Source organism: Aphelocoma coerulescens, unplaced genomic scaffold (genome assembly GCF_041296385.1).
Source record: "Aphelocoma coerulescens isolate FSJ_1873_10779 unplaced genomic scaffold, UR_Acoe_1.0 HiC_scaffold_431, whole genome shotgun sequence".
Classification (NCBI taxonomy): Eukaryota; Metazoa; Chordata; class Aves; order Passeriformes; family Corvidae; genus Aphelocoma; species Aphelocoma coerulescens.
The window spans coordinates 37228-49575 of NW_027183775.1; the positions used below are offsets into that span (position 1 = coordinate 37228).

Below are 12348 nucleotides of genomic sequence, written 5' to 3' on the forward strand. Positions count from 1 at the left end.
GAAAATTGGGAATTCCCAGCGGGAACAACGGGAATTCCCAGCGGGAATGGGGGCAGGGAATGGGGAGATCCAAGCCGGAGCTGCCCGGGATCAGAGCAGGAGTGGGAATGGGGCTGGGAGCACCGGGATCAAAGCAGGAATTCCCAAGGGATTGGGGCAGGAATTCCATGGGATCGGGGCAGGAATTCCAATGGGATCAGGGCAGGGATTCCATGGGATCAGGGCAGGAATTCCAATGGGATCGGGGCAGGAATTCCATGGGATCGGGGCAGGGATCAGGGCAGGAATTCCAATGGGATCAGGGCAGGAATTCCAATGGGATTGGGGCAGGGATTCCAAGGGATTGGGGCAGGGATCAGGGCAGGAATTCCAATGGGATCAGGGCAGGAATTCCATGGGATCAGGGCAGGAATTCCAATGGGATCAGGGCTGGGATTCCATGGGATCGGGACAGGGATCAGGGCAGGAATTCCAATGGGATCAGGGCAGGAATTCCAATGGGATCAGGGCAGGGATTCCAATGGGATCAGGGCAGGGATTCCATGGGATCAGGGCAGGGATTCAATGGGATCGGGGCAGGGATCAGGGCAGGAATTCCAATGGGATCAGGGCAGGAATTCCAATGGGATCAGGGCAGGGATTCCATGGGATCGGGGCAGGGATCAGGGCAGGGATTCCATGGGATCAGGGCAGGAATTCCAATGGGATCAGGGCAGGGATTCCATGGGATCAGGGCAGGAATTCCAATGGGATCAGGGCAGGGATTCCATGGGATCGGCGCAGGGATTCCATGGGATCGGGGCAGGGATCCCCGCGGATTCCCGGGATCACACCTTGATGTCCGCGCGCAGCTCCAGCAGCTGCTCCTCCGACATTCCCGGCGCCGCCTCCGTGAGCTTCCGCAGGGCCTCGGCGCGGCGCTGCCGGAGCGCCAGGAGCTCCACTGGGAACGGGAACCGGGAGTGACACACGGGAAACCGGGAATTCGGGAATGACACACGGGAACCGGGAATGACACACGGGAAACCGGGAATGACACACGGGAACCGGGAATGACACACGGGAAACCGGGAATGACACACGGGAAAGGGGGGAAAAACCCCGGGAATGACACACGGGAACCGGGAAACCGGGAATGACACACGGGAACCGGGAATGACACACGGGAACCGGGAATTGGGGAATGACACACGGGAACCGGGAATGACACACGGGAAACCGGGAATGACACACGGGAACTGGGAATGACACACGGGAACTGGGAATGACACACGGGAACTGGGAATTGGGGAATGACACACGGGAAACCGGGAATGACACACGGGAAAGGGGGGAAAAACCCCGGGAATGACACACGGGAACCGGGAAACCGGGAATGACACACGGGAACCGGGAATGACACACGGGAAACCGGGAATTCGGGAATGACACATGGGAAACCGGGAATGACACACGGGAAAGGGGGAAAAACCCCGGGAATTGGGGATGGGAAATGGGGAGAAACCCCGGGAATCCGGGAATGACACACGGGAAAGGGGGCAAACCCCGGGAATGACACACGGGAAACTGGGAATGACACACGGGAACCGGGAATGACACACGGGAAACTGGGAATGACACACGGGAAAGGGGGAAAAACCCGGGGAATTGGGGATGGGAAATGGGGAAAAAAGCCTGGGAAAGCAGGAATTAGGGATGGAAAACCGGGAATTCCCTTCCCCCCCTTGGGAATGGCGGGAATGGCCCCGGGGCCGGGAATGGGGTCAGGGTCAGGGTCGGGGTCAGGGTTGGGGTCAGGGTCGGGGTCGGGGGGTCCCATTTTGGGGTCGGGGTCAGGGTCAGGGCTCAGGATCAGGGTCAGGGTCACGGTCAGGGCCGGGGGGGTCCCATTTTGGGGTCGGGGTCAGGATCGGGGTCAGGGTTGGAGGGTCCCATTTTGGGGTCGGGGTCAGGGTCAGGATTGGGGTTGGGCTCAGGGTCGGGGTCGGGGTCAGGAGGTCCCATTTTGGGGTCGGGGTCAGGATTGGGATCAGGGTCAGGGGTCCCATTTTGGGGTCGGGGTCAGGATTGGGGTCAGGGTCGGGGTTGGGGGGTCCCATTTTGGGGTTGGGGTCGGGGTCAGGCGGTCCCATGTCAGGGTCAGGGTCAGGGGTCCCATTTTGGGGTCAGGATCGGGGTCAGGGGTCCCATTTTGGGGTCGGGGTCAGGGTCAGGATTGGGGTCGGGCTCAGGGTTGGGGTCAGGGGTCCCATTTTGGGGTCGGGGTCCCATTTTGGGGTCGGGGTCAGGATTGGGGTCAGGGTCAGGATTGGGGTTGGGCTTGAGGGGTCCCATTTTGGGCTCAGGGGTCCCATTTTGGGGTCAGGATCGGGCTCAGGGGTCCCATTTTGGGGTCAGGGGTCCCATTTTGGGGTGGGGGTTGGGCTCAGGGGTCCCATTTTGGGGTCGGGGTCCCATTTTGGGGTCGGGGTCAGGGTCAGGGGTCCCATTTTGGGGTCGGGGTCCCATTTTGGGCGCAGGGGTCCCATTTTGGGGTTGGGGTCCCATTTTGGGGTTGGGGTCAGGGTCAGGGGTCCCATTTTGGGGTCAGGGGTCCATTTTGGGGGGGCTCAGGGCCGGGCCTCCCGCCTGACCGGAGGGACTGGGACTGGGAGGGACTGGGGATGAGGGATGGGATTGGGAGGGACTGGGAGGGCGGGACTGGGATGGGGACTGGGGGGACTGGGGATGGGGAATGGGATGGGAGGGCGACTGGGAGGGACTGGGATGGGATGGGAGCGACTGGGAGGGACTGGGAGGGACTGGGAATGGGATGGGAGGGACTGGGAGGGCACTGGGAATGGGATGGGAGCGACTGGGAGGGCACTGGGATGGACTGGGAGGGACTGGGAATGGGATGGGAGCGACTGGGATGGACTGAGAGGGAACTGGGAATGGGATGGACTGGGAATGGGATGGGAGGGACTGGGAGGGACTGGGAATGGGACGGGATTGACTGGGATGAACTGGGAATGGGACGGGATTGACTAGGATGGACTGGGATAGACTGGGAATGGGATGGGATGGGAGGGACTGGGATGGACTGGGATGGACTGGGAGGGACTGGGAGGGACTGGGAATGGGATGGGATGGACTGGGAGGGAACTGGGAATGGGATGGACTGGGAGGGACTGGGATGGACTGGGATGGACTGGGAATGGGATGGGATGGACTGGGAGGGACTGGGAGGGACTGGGAGGGACTGGGAATGGGATGGGATGGACTGGGATGGACTGGGAGGGACTGGGAATGGGATGGGATGGACTGGGAGGGACTGGGAGGGACTGGGGTGGGATGGGATGGGGAACAGGAGGAAATGGGGGAAAAACGGGGGAAAAATGGGAAAAAATGGGGAAAAGGAGGGAAAAGGAGAGGAAAGGAGGGGAAAGGAGGGAAAAGGAGGGGAAAATGGGGAAAAGGAGGAAAAAAGGGAAAAGGAGGGAAAAGGAGGGAAAAGGAGGAAAAATCAGGGAAAATCAGGGAAAAAGGAAAAGGGGAGGAGCAGGGAAGGCTCCGGGCAGGGAATTCCAGGCGGGAATCGCCGGCAGGTGGCACCGGAGCCGCGGGAAGCGCCGGGAGAGAGCCCAGAGGGAAACCCGGGAATTGCAGCGGGAATTGGGGAGGGAGAAGGGGGAGGAGGAAGGAATTGGGGTGGGAATTGGGGGAAGGGGGAATTGGGGGAAGGGGGAATTGGGGTGGGAATTGGGGTGGGAATTGGGGGAAGGGGGAATTGGGGAGCAGGAGAAGGAATTTCTGTCCATGGAATTCTCCCCTCCCAGCTCCCCCTTGAACTGCCCCATCCCCATTCCCCCATCCCCATCCCCATCCCCATTCCCCCATTCCTATTCCCCCATTCCTATTCCCATCCCCATTCCCATTCCCCCATCCCCATTCCCATTCCCCCATCCCCATCCCCATCCCCATTCCCCCATTCCCATCATTCCCATCATTCCCATCCCATTCCCATCCCATAATTCCCATCATTCCCATCCCATTCCCATAATTCCCATTATTCCCACAATTCCCAGACCAGCTCTGGATCTCTCCCAAGGCGCGTTTCAGGCTCCTCACGGAGCTCTCCGTGTCCCTCCCTGCCCCATTCCCATTCCCATTCCCCCATCCCCATAATTCCCATAATTCCCAACCCCGTTCCCATCATTCCCATCCCATAATTCCCATTATTCCCACTATTCCCAGACCAGCTCTGGATGTCTCCGAAGGCGCGTTTCAGGCTCCTCATGGAGCTCTCCGTGTCCCTCCCTGCCCCATCCCCATTCCCATCCCCATTCCCCCATTCCCATTCCCCCATTCCCATCCCCATCCCCATTCCCATTCCCCCATCCCCATTCCCCCATCCCCATCCCCATTCCCATTCCCCCATTCCCATCCCCATTCCCCAACCCCATTCCCATCCCACAATTCCCATTATTCCCACTATTCCCAGACCAGCTCTGGATGTCTCCGAAGGCGCGTTTCAGGCTCCTCCCAGAGCTCTCCGTGTCCCTCCCTGCCCCATCCCCATCCCCATCCCCATTCCCATCATTCCCATCATTCCCATCCCATTCCCATCCCATAATTCCCATAATTCCCATAATTCCCAATCCCATTCCCATCATTCCCAATCCCATTCCCATAATTCCCATTATTCCCACTATTCCCAGACCAGCTCTGGATGTCTCTGAAGGCGCGTTTCAGGCTCCTCACGGAGCTCTCCGTGTCCCTCCCTGCCCCATCCCCATCCCCATTCCCCCATTCCCATTCCCCCATCCCCATTCCCATTCCCCCATTCCCATCCCCATTCCCCAACCCCATTCCCATCCCACAATTCCCATTATTCCCACTATTCCCAGACCAGCTCTGGATGTCTCCGAAGGCGCGTTTCAGGCTCCTCCCAGAGCTCTCCGTGTCCCTCCCTGCCCCATCCCCATCCCCATCCCCATTCCCATCATTCCCATCATTCCCATCCCATTCCCATCCCATAATTCCCATAATTCCCAATCCCATTCCCATCATTCCCAATCCCATTCCCATAATTCCCATTATTCCCACTATTCCCAGACCAGCTCTGGATCTCTCCCAAGGCGCGTTTCAGGCTCCTCACGGAGCTCTCCGTGTCCCTCCCTGCCTCATCCCCATCCCCATTCCCATCCCCATTCCCATTCCCCCATTCCCATTCCCATTCCCCCATTCCCATCCCCATTCCTATCATTCCCATCATTCCCATCCCATTCCCATCCCATAATTCCCATAATTCCCAATCCCATTCCCATCATTCCCAATCCCATTCCCATAATTCCCATTATTCCCACTATTCCCAGACCAGCTCTGGATCTCTCCCAAGGCGCGTTTCAGGCTCCTCACGGAGCTCTCCGTGTCCCTCCCTGCCCCATCCCCGTCCCCATTCCCCCATCCCCATTCCCATAATTCCCAATCCCATTCCTATAATTCCCATAATTCCCACAATTCCCACTATTCCCAGTATTCCCAGACCAGCTCTGGATCTCTCCCAAGGCGCGTTTCAGGCTCCTCACGGAGCTCTCCGTGTCCTTCCCATCCCCATTCCCATCCCCATTCCCATTCCCCCATTCCCATCCCCATCCCCATCCCCATCCCCATCCCCATTCCTATCATTCCCATCATTCCCATCCCATCCCCATCCCATAATTCCCATTATTCCCACAGTTCCCAGACCAGCTCTGGATGTCTCCCAAGGCGCGTTTCAGGCTCCTCACGGAGTTCTCTGTGTCCCTCCCTGCCCCATCTCCATCCCCATTCCCCCAATCCCATTCCCATAATTCCCAATCCCATTCCCATCATTCCCATCCCACAATTCCCATTATTCCCATTATTCCCAGTATTCCCAGACCAGCTCTGGATGTCTCCGAAGGCGCGTTTCAGGCTCCTCACGGAGCTCTCCGTGTCCTGCCTCAGCAGCGCCCGGAACCGCGCCAGGGCCACGGCGCAGCGCTGCAGATCCTTCAGGGACTTCTCCAGGCTGGGGCCTGCAGCAGAGACACGCAATTCCCATCATTCCCACCCCAAAATTCCCATTTTTCTGCCCCAATTCCCAATTCCCACCCCAATTCCCACTTTTCCCCCAAAATTCCCATTTTTCCCACCCCCAATTCCCATTTTTCCCTCCCTGCCGTGGTCCTTCAGGGACTTCTCCAGGCTGGGGCCTGTGGGCACAGCCACGGAATTCCCGTTTTTCCCTCCCCAAAATTCCCATTTTTCTGCCCCAATTCCTGTTTTTCCCACCCCAATTCCCATTTTCCCTCCCCAATTCCCACTTTTCCCCCAAAATTCCCATTTTTCCCACCCCCAATTCCCATTTTTCCCTCCCTGCTGCAGATCCTTCAGGGACTTCTCCAGGCTGGGGCCTGCAGCAGAGACAGGCAATTCCCGTTTTCCCTCCCCAAAATTCCCATTTTTCTGCCCCAATTCCCATTTTTCCCTCCCCAAAATTCCCATTTTTCTGCCCCAATTCCCACTTTTCCCCCAAAATTCCCATTTTTCCCACCCCCAATTCCCATTTTTCCCTCCCTGCTGCAGATCCTTCAGGGACTTCTCCAGGCTGGGGCCTGCGGGGGTGGAGCCACACAATTCCTGTTTTTCCCTCCCCAAAATTCCCATTTTTCTGCCCCAATTCCTGTTTTTCCCATCCCAATTCCCATTTTTCCCACCCCCAATTCCCATTTTTCCCTCCCTGCTGCAGGCCCTTCAGGGACTTCTCCAGGCTGGGGCCTGTGGGCAGAGCCAGGCAATTCCTGTTTTTCCCACCCCAAAATTCCCATTTTTCTGCCCCAATTCCCATTTTTCCCACCCCAAAATTCCCATTTTTCTGCCCCAATTCCTGTTTTTCCCACCCCAATTCCCACTTTTCCCCCAAAATTCTCATTTTTCCCTCCCTGCTGCAGATCCTTCAGGGACTTCTCCAGGCTGGGGCCTGTGGGGCCGAGCCACACAATTCCCGTTTTTCCCTCCCCAATTCCTGTTTTTCCCCCCAAAAATTCCCATTTTTCTGCCCCAATTCCCATTTTCCCTCCCCAATTCCCATTTTTCCCCCCAAATTTCCCATTTTTCATTCCATAATTCCCATTTTTCCCTCCCCAAAATTCCCATTTTTCCCACCTCCAATTCCCGTTTTTCCCTCCCCAATTCCCATTCCCCCCCCAAAATTCCCATTTTTCTGCCCCAATTCTCATTTTCCCACCCCTATTCCCATTTCCCCCCATAATTCCCATTTTTCCCCCCAAATTCCCACTTTTTCTTCCCTAATTCCCATTTTCCTCCCCAATTCCCATTTTCCCCTCCCCAATTCCCATTTTTCTGCCCCAGTTCCTGTTTTTCCCTCCCCAATTCCCATTTCCCCCCATAATTCCCATTTTCCCTCCCCAATTCCCACTTCCCCTCCCCAAAATTCCCATTTTCCCTCCCCAATTCCCATTTTTCCCCCCAATTCCCATTTCCCCTCCCCAATTCCCATTTTCCCACCCCAATTCCCGTTTTTCCCCATAATTCCCATTTTTCCCCCAAAATTCCCATTTTCCCCCCAAAATTCCCATTTTTCATTCCATAATTCCCATTTTTCTCTCCCCAAAATTCCCATTTTTCCCACCCCCAATTCCCATTTTTCCCTCCCCAATTCCCATTCCCCCCCCCAAAATTCCCATTTTTCTGCCCCAATTCTCATTTTCCCACCCCTATTCCCATTTCCCCCCATAATTCCCATTTTTCCCCCCAAATTCCCACTTTTTCTTCCCTAATTCCCATTTTCCTCCCCAATTCCCATTTTCCCCTCCCCAATTCCCATTTTTCTGCCCCAGTTCCTGTTTTTCCCTCCCCAATTCCCATTTTTTCCTTCCATAATTCCCATTTTTCCCCCCCAATTCCCTTTTTTCCCTCCCCAATTCCCATTTCCCCCCATAATTCCCATTTTCCCTCCCCAATTCCCACTTCCCCTCCCCAAAATTCCCATTTTCCCTCCCCAATTCCCATTTTTCCCCCCAATTCCCATTTCCCCTCCCCAATTCCCATTTTCCCACCCCAATTCCCGTTTTTCCCCATAATTCCCATTTTTCCCCCAAAATTCCCATTTTCCCCCCAAAATTCCCATTTTTCATTCCATAATTCCCATTTTTCTCTCCCCAAAATTCCCATTTTTCCCACCCCCAATTCCCATTTTTCCCTCCCCAATTCCCATTCCCCCCCCCAAAATTCCCATTTTTCTGCCCCAATTCTCATTTTCCCACCCCAATTCCCATTTCCCCCCAGAATTCCCATTTTCCCCTAAAATTCCCATTTTTTCCCTCCCCAATTCCCATTTTCCCTCCCCAATTCCCATTTTCCCCCTAAAATTCCCATTTTTTCCCTCCCCAATTCCCATTTTCCCTCCCCAATTCCCATTTTCCCCCCAGAATTCTCATTTTTCCCCCAAAATTCCCATTTTCCCCCCATAATTCCCATTTTTCCCCCAGAATTCCCATTCCCCCCCCCATAATTCCCATTTTTCCCCCAAAATTCCCATTTTTCCCCCAGAATTCCCATTTCCCCCCCCATAATTCCCATTTTTCCCCCAGAATTCCCATTTCCCCCCCCCATAATTCCCATTTTCCCCCCAAAATTCCCATTTTTCCCCCAGAATTCCCAATTTTTCCCCAATTCCTGACCCAGTTTTTTCCCTCCCGGGGATCCGGGGCTGCTCCGGGGGCTCCGGGAAGGGGCCCCGGGCCGGGATTGGGTGGAAAAAGCCGGAATTTCGCTCCCCAGGGCTGCGGGAAAAGCCAAAAATCCGTTGGGAATCCACCCCTGGAACAGCTCCAGGAAAATCCAGGATTCAGCCCCATTTCTCCCCCAAAAAATCCCCCCAAAATTCCCCCAAAATAAAAAAAAATCCCCCCAAAAATTCCCCCAAAAAATCCCCCAAAAATTCCAAAAAATCCCCCCAAAAGCCCCCAAAAATTGAAAAAAAATCCCCAAAAAATCCCCCAAAAAATCCCCAAAAATCCCCAAAAAATCCCCCAAAAATCCCCCCCAAAAAACCAAAAAATCCCCAAAAAATCCCCAAAAATCCCCAAAAAATCCCCCAAAAAATTCCAAAAAATCCCCCAAAAATCCCCCAAAAATCCTCAAAAAATCCCCCAAAAAGTGAAAAAAAATCCCCAAAAATCCCCCAAAAAGTGAAAAAAAATCCCCAAAAATCCACAAAAAATCCCCAAAAACATCCCCCAAAAATTCCCCAAAAAATCCCGCAAAAATCTCCAAAAAATTCCAAAAAATCCCTTAAAAAAACACCGAAAATCCCCAAAAAATCCCCAAAAACATCCCAAAAAATCCCCAAAAATCCCCAAAAAATCCCCCCAAAAATCCCCAAAAAGTCCCCAAAAAAATCCCAAAAAATCCCCCAAAAATTGAAAAAAAATCCCCAAAAATCCCCAAAAAAATCCCCAAAAAATCCCGCAAAAATCTCAAAAAAATTCCAAAAAATCCCTTAAAAAAACCCTGAAAATCCCCAAAAAATCCCCAAAAAATCCCCAAAAATCCCCCAAAAAATCCCCAAAAAATCCCGCAAAAATCTCCAGAAAATTCCAAAAAATCCCTTAAAAAACCCCCGAAAATCCCCAAAAAATCCCCAAAAACATCCCAAAAAATCCCCCAAAAAATCCCCAAAAAGTCCCCAAAAAATCCCAAAAAATCCCCCAAAAATTGAAAAAAAATCCCCAAAAATCCCCAAAAAAATCCCCCCAAAAAATCCCAAAAAATCCCCCAAAATCCCCAAAAAATTCTAAAAAATCCCCCAAAAAATCCCCAAAAAATCCCCCAAAAATCCCCAAAAATCCCCCAAATCTCCCCAAACTCCCCGGGCCTCCCCGGGCTCCCCCCGTGCCCCGATCCCGGTGCCGCACCCGCTGCCGGCGGCTCCGCGGCCTCGGCGCCGTCGCTGAGCGACTCCAGCGATCCCGAGGCGGCGCCGAGGCCGTTCAGGGCCCTTCCCGGTGATCCCGGGGATCCCGGTGATCCCAATGATCCCAGTGCCGATGATCCCGGTGCCGGTGATCCCGGTGAGCCCAATGAGCCCAATAATCCCAATAATCCCAGTGCCGATGATCCCGGTGCCGATGATCCCGGTGCCGATGATCCCAATAACCCCGGTGATCCCAATGATCCCGGTGCCAGTCCCAATCCCGACGATCCCGATCTCGATCCCGCGGATCCCGATGATCCCGCTGATCCCGGTCCCGATCCCGCTGATCCCGGTCCCGGGGCCGGCCGTTCCCAGGTGTCCTCGGAGCCGGGTGGGGGTTGGGCTTTGGGCTTCTTCTTCTTGTGCTGGGAGGGGGAAGGGAGGGAAAGCGGGAATGGGGGGTGGGGGAGGGGAAATGGGGGGGGGGGGGTTGGGGGAAGTGGGGGGAAAGGGGGGAAATTGGGGAAAAAATGGGGAGAAAATGGGGGGAAAATGGGGAAAAATGGGGGAAAGTTGGGGGAAAGTTGGGGAATAAATTGGGGAAAAAATGGGGAAAAAGTGGGGAAAATTAGGGAAAAAATTGGGGAAAATTGGGGAAAAATTGGGGAAAAATGGGGAAAAATGGGGGAAAAATGGGGGGAAAAAAGGAAAAAAAATTGGGAAAATTGGGAAAAAAATTGGGGAAAATTGGGGAAAACATGGGGGAAAAAATAGGGGAAAGTTGGGGGAAAAAATGGGGAAAAAATGGGGGAAAATGGGGGAAAGTTGGGGGAAAATTGGGGAAAAAATTGGGGAAAAATTGGATAAAAGTTGGGGGGGAAACAGGGAAAAAATGAGGAAAATTGGGGAAAAAATTGGGGAAAATTGAGGAAAGATTGGGGAAGAATGGGGGAAGAATGGGGGAAAAAATGAGGGAAAAACAGGGAAAAAATGGGGAAAAATTGGGAGAAAACCAGGGAAAAAATGGGGAAAATTGGGGAAAAAAATGGGGGAAAAATGGGAAAAAAATGGGGAAAAAAATGGGGAAAAAATGGGGAAAAAATTGGGGGAAAAATTGGGGGAAAAATTGGAGAAAAGTTGGGGGGAAAACAGGGAAAAAATGGGGAAAATTGGGGAAAAAATTGGGGAAAATTGGGGAAAAATGGGGAAAAATGGGGGAAAAAATGGGGAAAAAAATGGGGAAAAAAATGGGGAAAAAATTGGGGAAAAAATTGGGGAAAAATTGGAGAAAAGTTGGGGGGAAAACAGGGAAAAAATGGGGAAAATTGGGGAAAAAATTGGGGAAAATTGGGGAAAAATGGGGAAAAATGGGGGAAAAATGGGGGGAAATGGGGAAAAAATTGGGAAAAAATGGGGGAAAGTTGGGGGAAAGTTGGGGAAAAATTAGGGAAAAATTGGATAAAAGTTGGGGGGAAAACAGGGAAAAAATGGGGAAAATTGGGGAAAAAAATTGGGGAAAATTGGGGAAAAATTGGGAAAAAAATGGGGGAAAAACAGGGAAAGATGGGAAAAATGGGGAAAAAATTGGGGAAAATTGGGGAAAAATTGGGGAAGAATGTGGGAAAGTTGGAGGAAAAATTGGGAAAAAAAATGGGGAAAATTGGGAAAAAAAATAGGGAAAATTGGGAAAGAATGGGGGAAAATGGTGGGGAAATGGGGGAAAAATTGGGGGAAAATTGGGGAAAAAATGGGGAAAAAATTGGGAAAAGGGGGAAAATTTGGGGGAAAAATTGGGGATAATTGGGGAAAAATGGGGAAAAATGGGGAAAAATTGGGGAAAAATGGGGAAAAATGGGGAAAAATTGGGGAAAAATGGGGAAAAATGGGGAAAAATTGGGGAAAAATAGGAAAATAATTGGGAAAGATGGGAAAGAAATTGGGGAAAACGCCAGGATTTTTTGGGAATTCACCTTTTTTTTCCCAGTCACCGTCCATTCCTTCAGCACCTCGCTGGCATTCCCTGGGAAAAAGCAGTGGGAAAACTGGGAATGGGGGGAAAAAAGGAGAATTCCAGGAAAAACACGGGAGGGGAATTGCAGGGGGGGAGGGGAAGCCTGGGGCCCAAATTCCGGCCAAATTCCATCCCAAATCCCCCAGATTCCCCCAAAATCCTCCAAATTCCCTCCCAAATCCCTAAAAAACTCCATCCCAAATCCCAAAATTCCATCGGAAATCCCTAAAAATTCCCTCCCAAATCCCCCAAAAATTCCCTCTGAAATCCCCAAAATTCCTTCCCAAATCCCAAAAAATTCCCTCAAAATCCCCAAAATTCCCTCAAAACCCCCAAAAATTCCCCTAAAATCCCCAAAAATTCCCTCAAAATCCCCAAAAACTCCCTCAAAATC

The 12348-nt window shown here is 52.7% G+C and overlaps 1 protein-coding gene across 1 annotated transcript in view; it reads right to left on the reverse strand.

Moving 5' to 3' along the window:
* Positions 1-2609: 2609 nt before the first annotated feature.
* LOC138101704 (spermatogenesis-associated serine-rich protein 2-like) overlaps positions 2610-12348 on the reverse strand; it is a 31695-nt gene continuing 21956 nt past the window's right edge. The window contains exons 5-9 of the mRNA XM_068999484.1: positions 11914-11963; positions 9945-10368; positions 8709-8810; positions 5906-6041; positions 2610-2628 (exon numbers count right to left, since the gene is read on the reverse strand). Of these exons, the coding sequence (XP_068855585.1) occupies positions 2610-2628; positions 5906-6041; positions 8709-8810; positions 9945-10368; positions 11914-11963 (731 nt within the window). The remainder of the gene's footprint in view (positions 2629-5905; positions 6042-8708; positions 8811-9944; positions 10369-11913; positions 11964-12348) is intronic.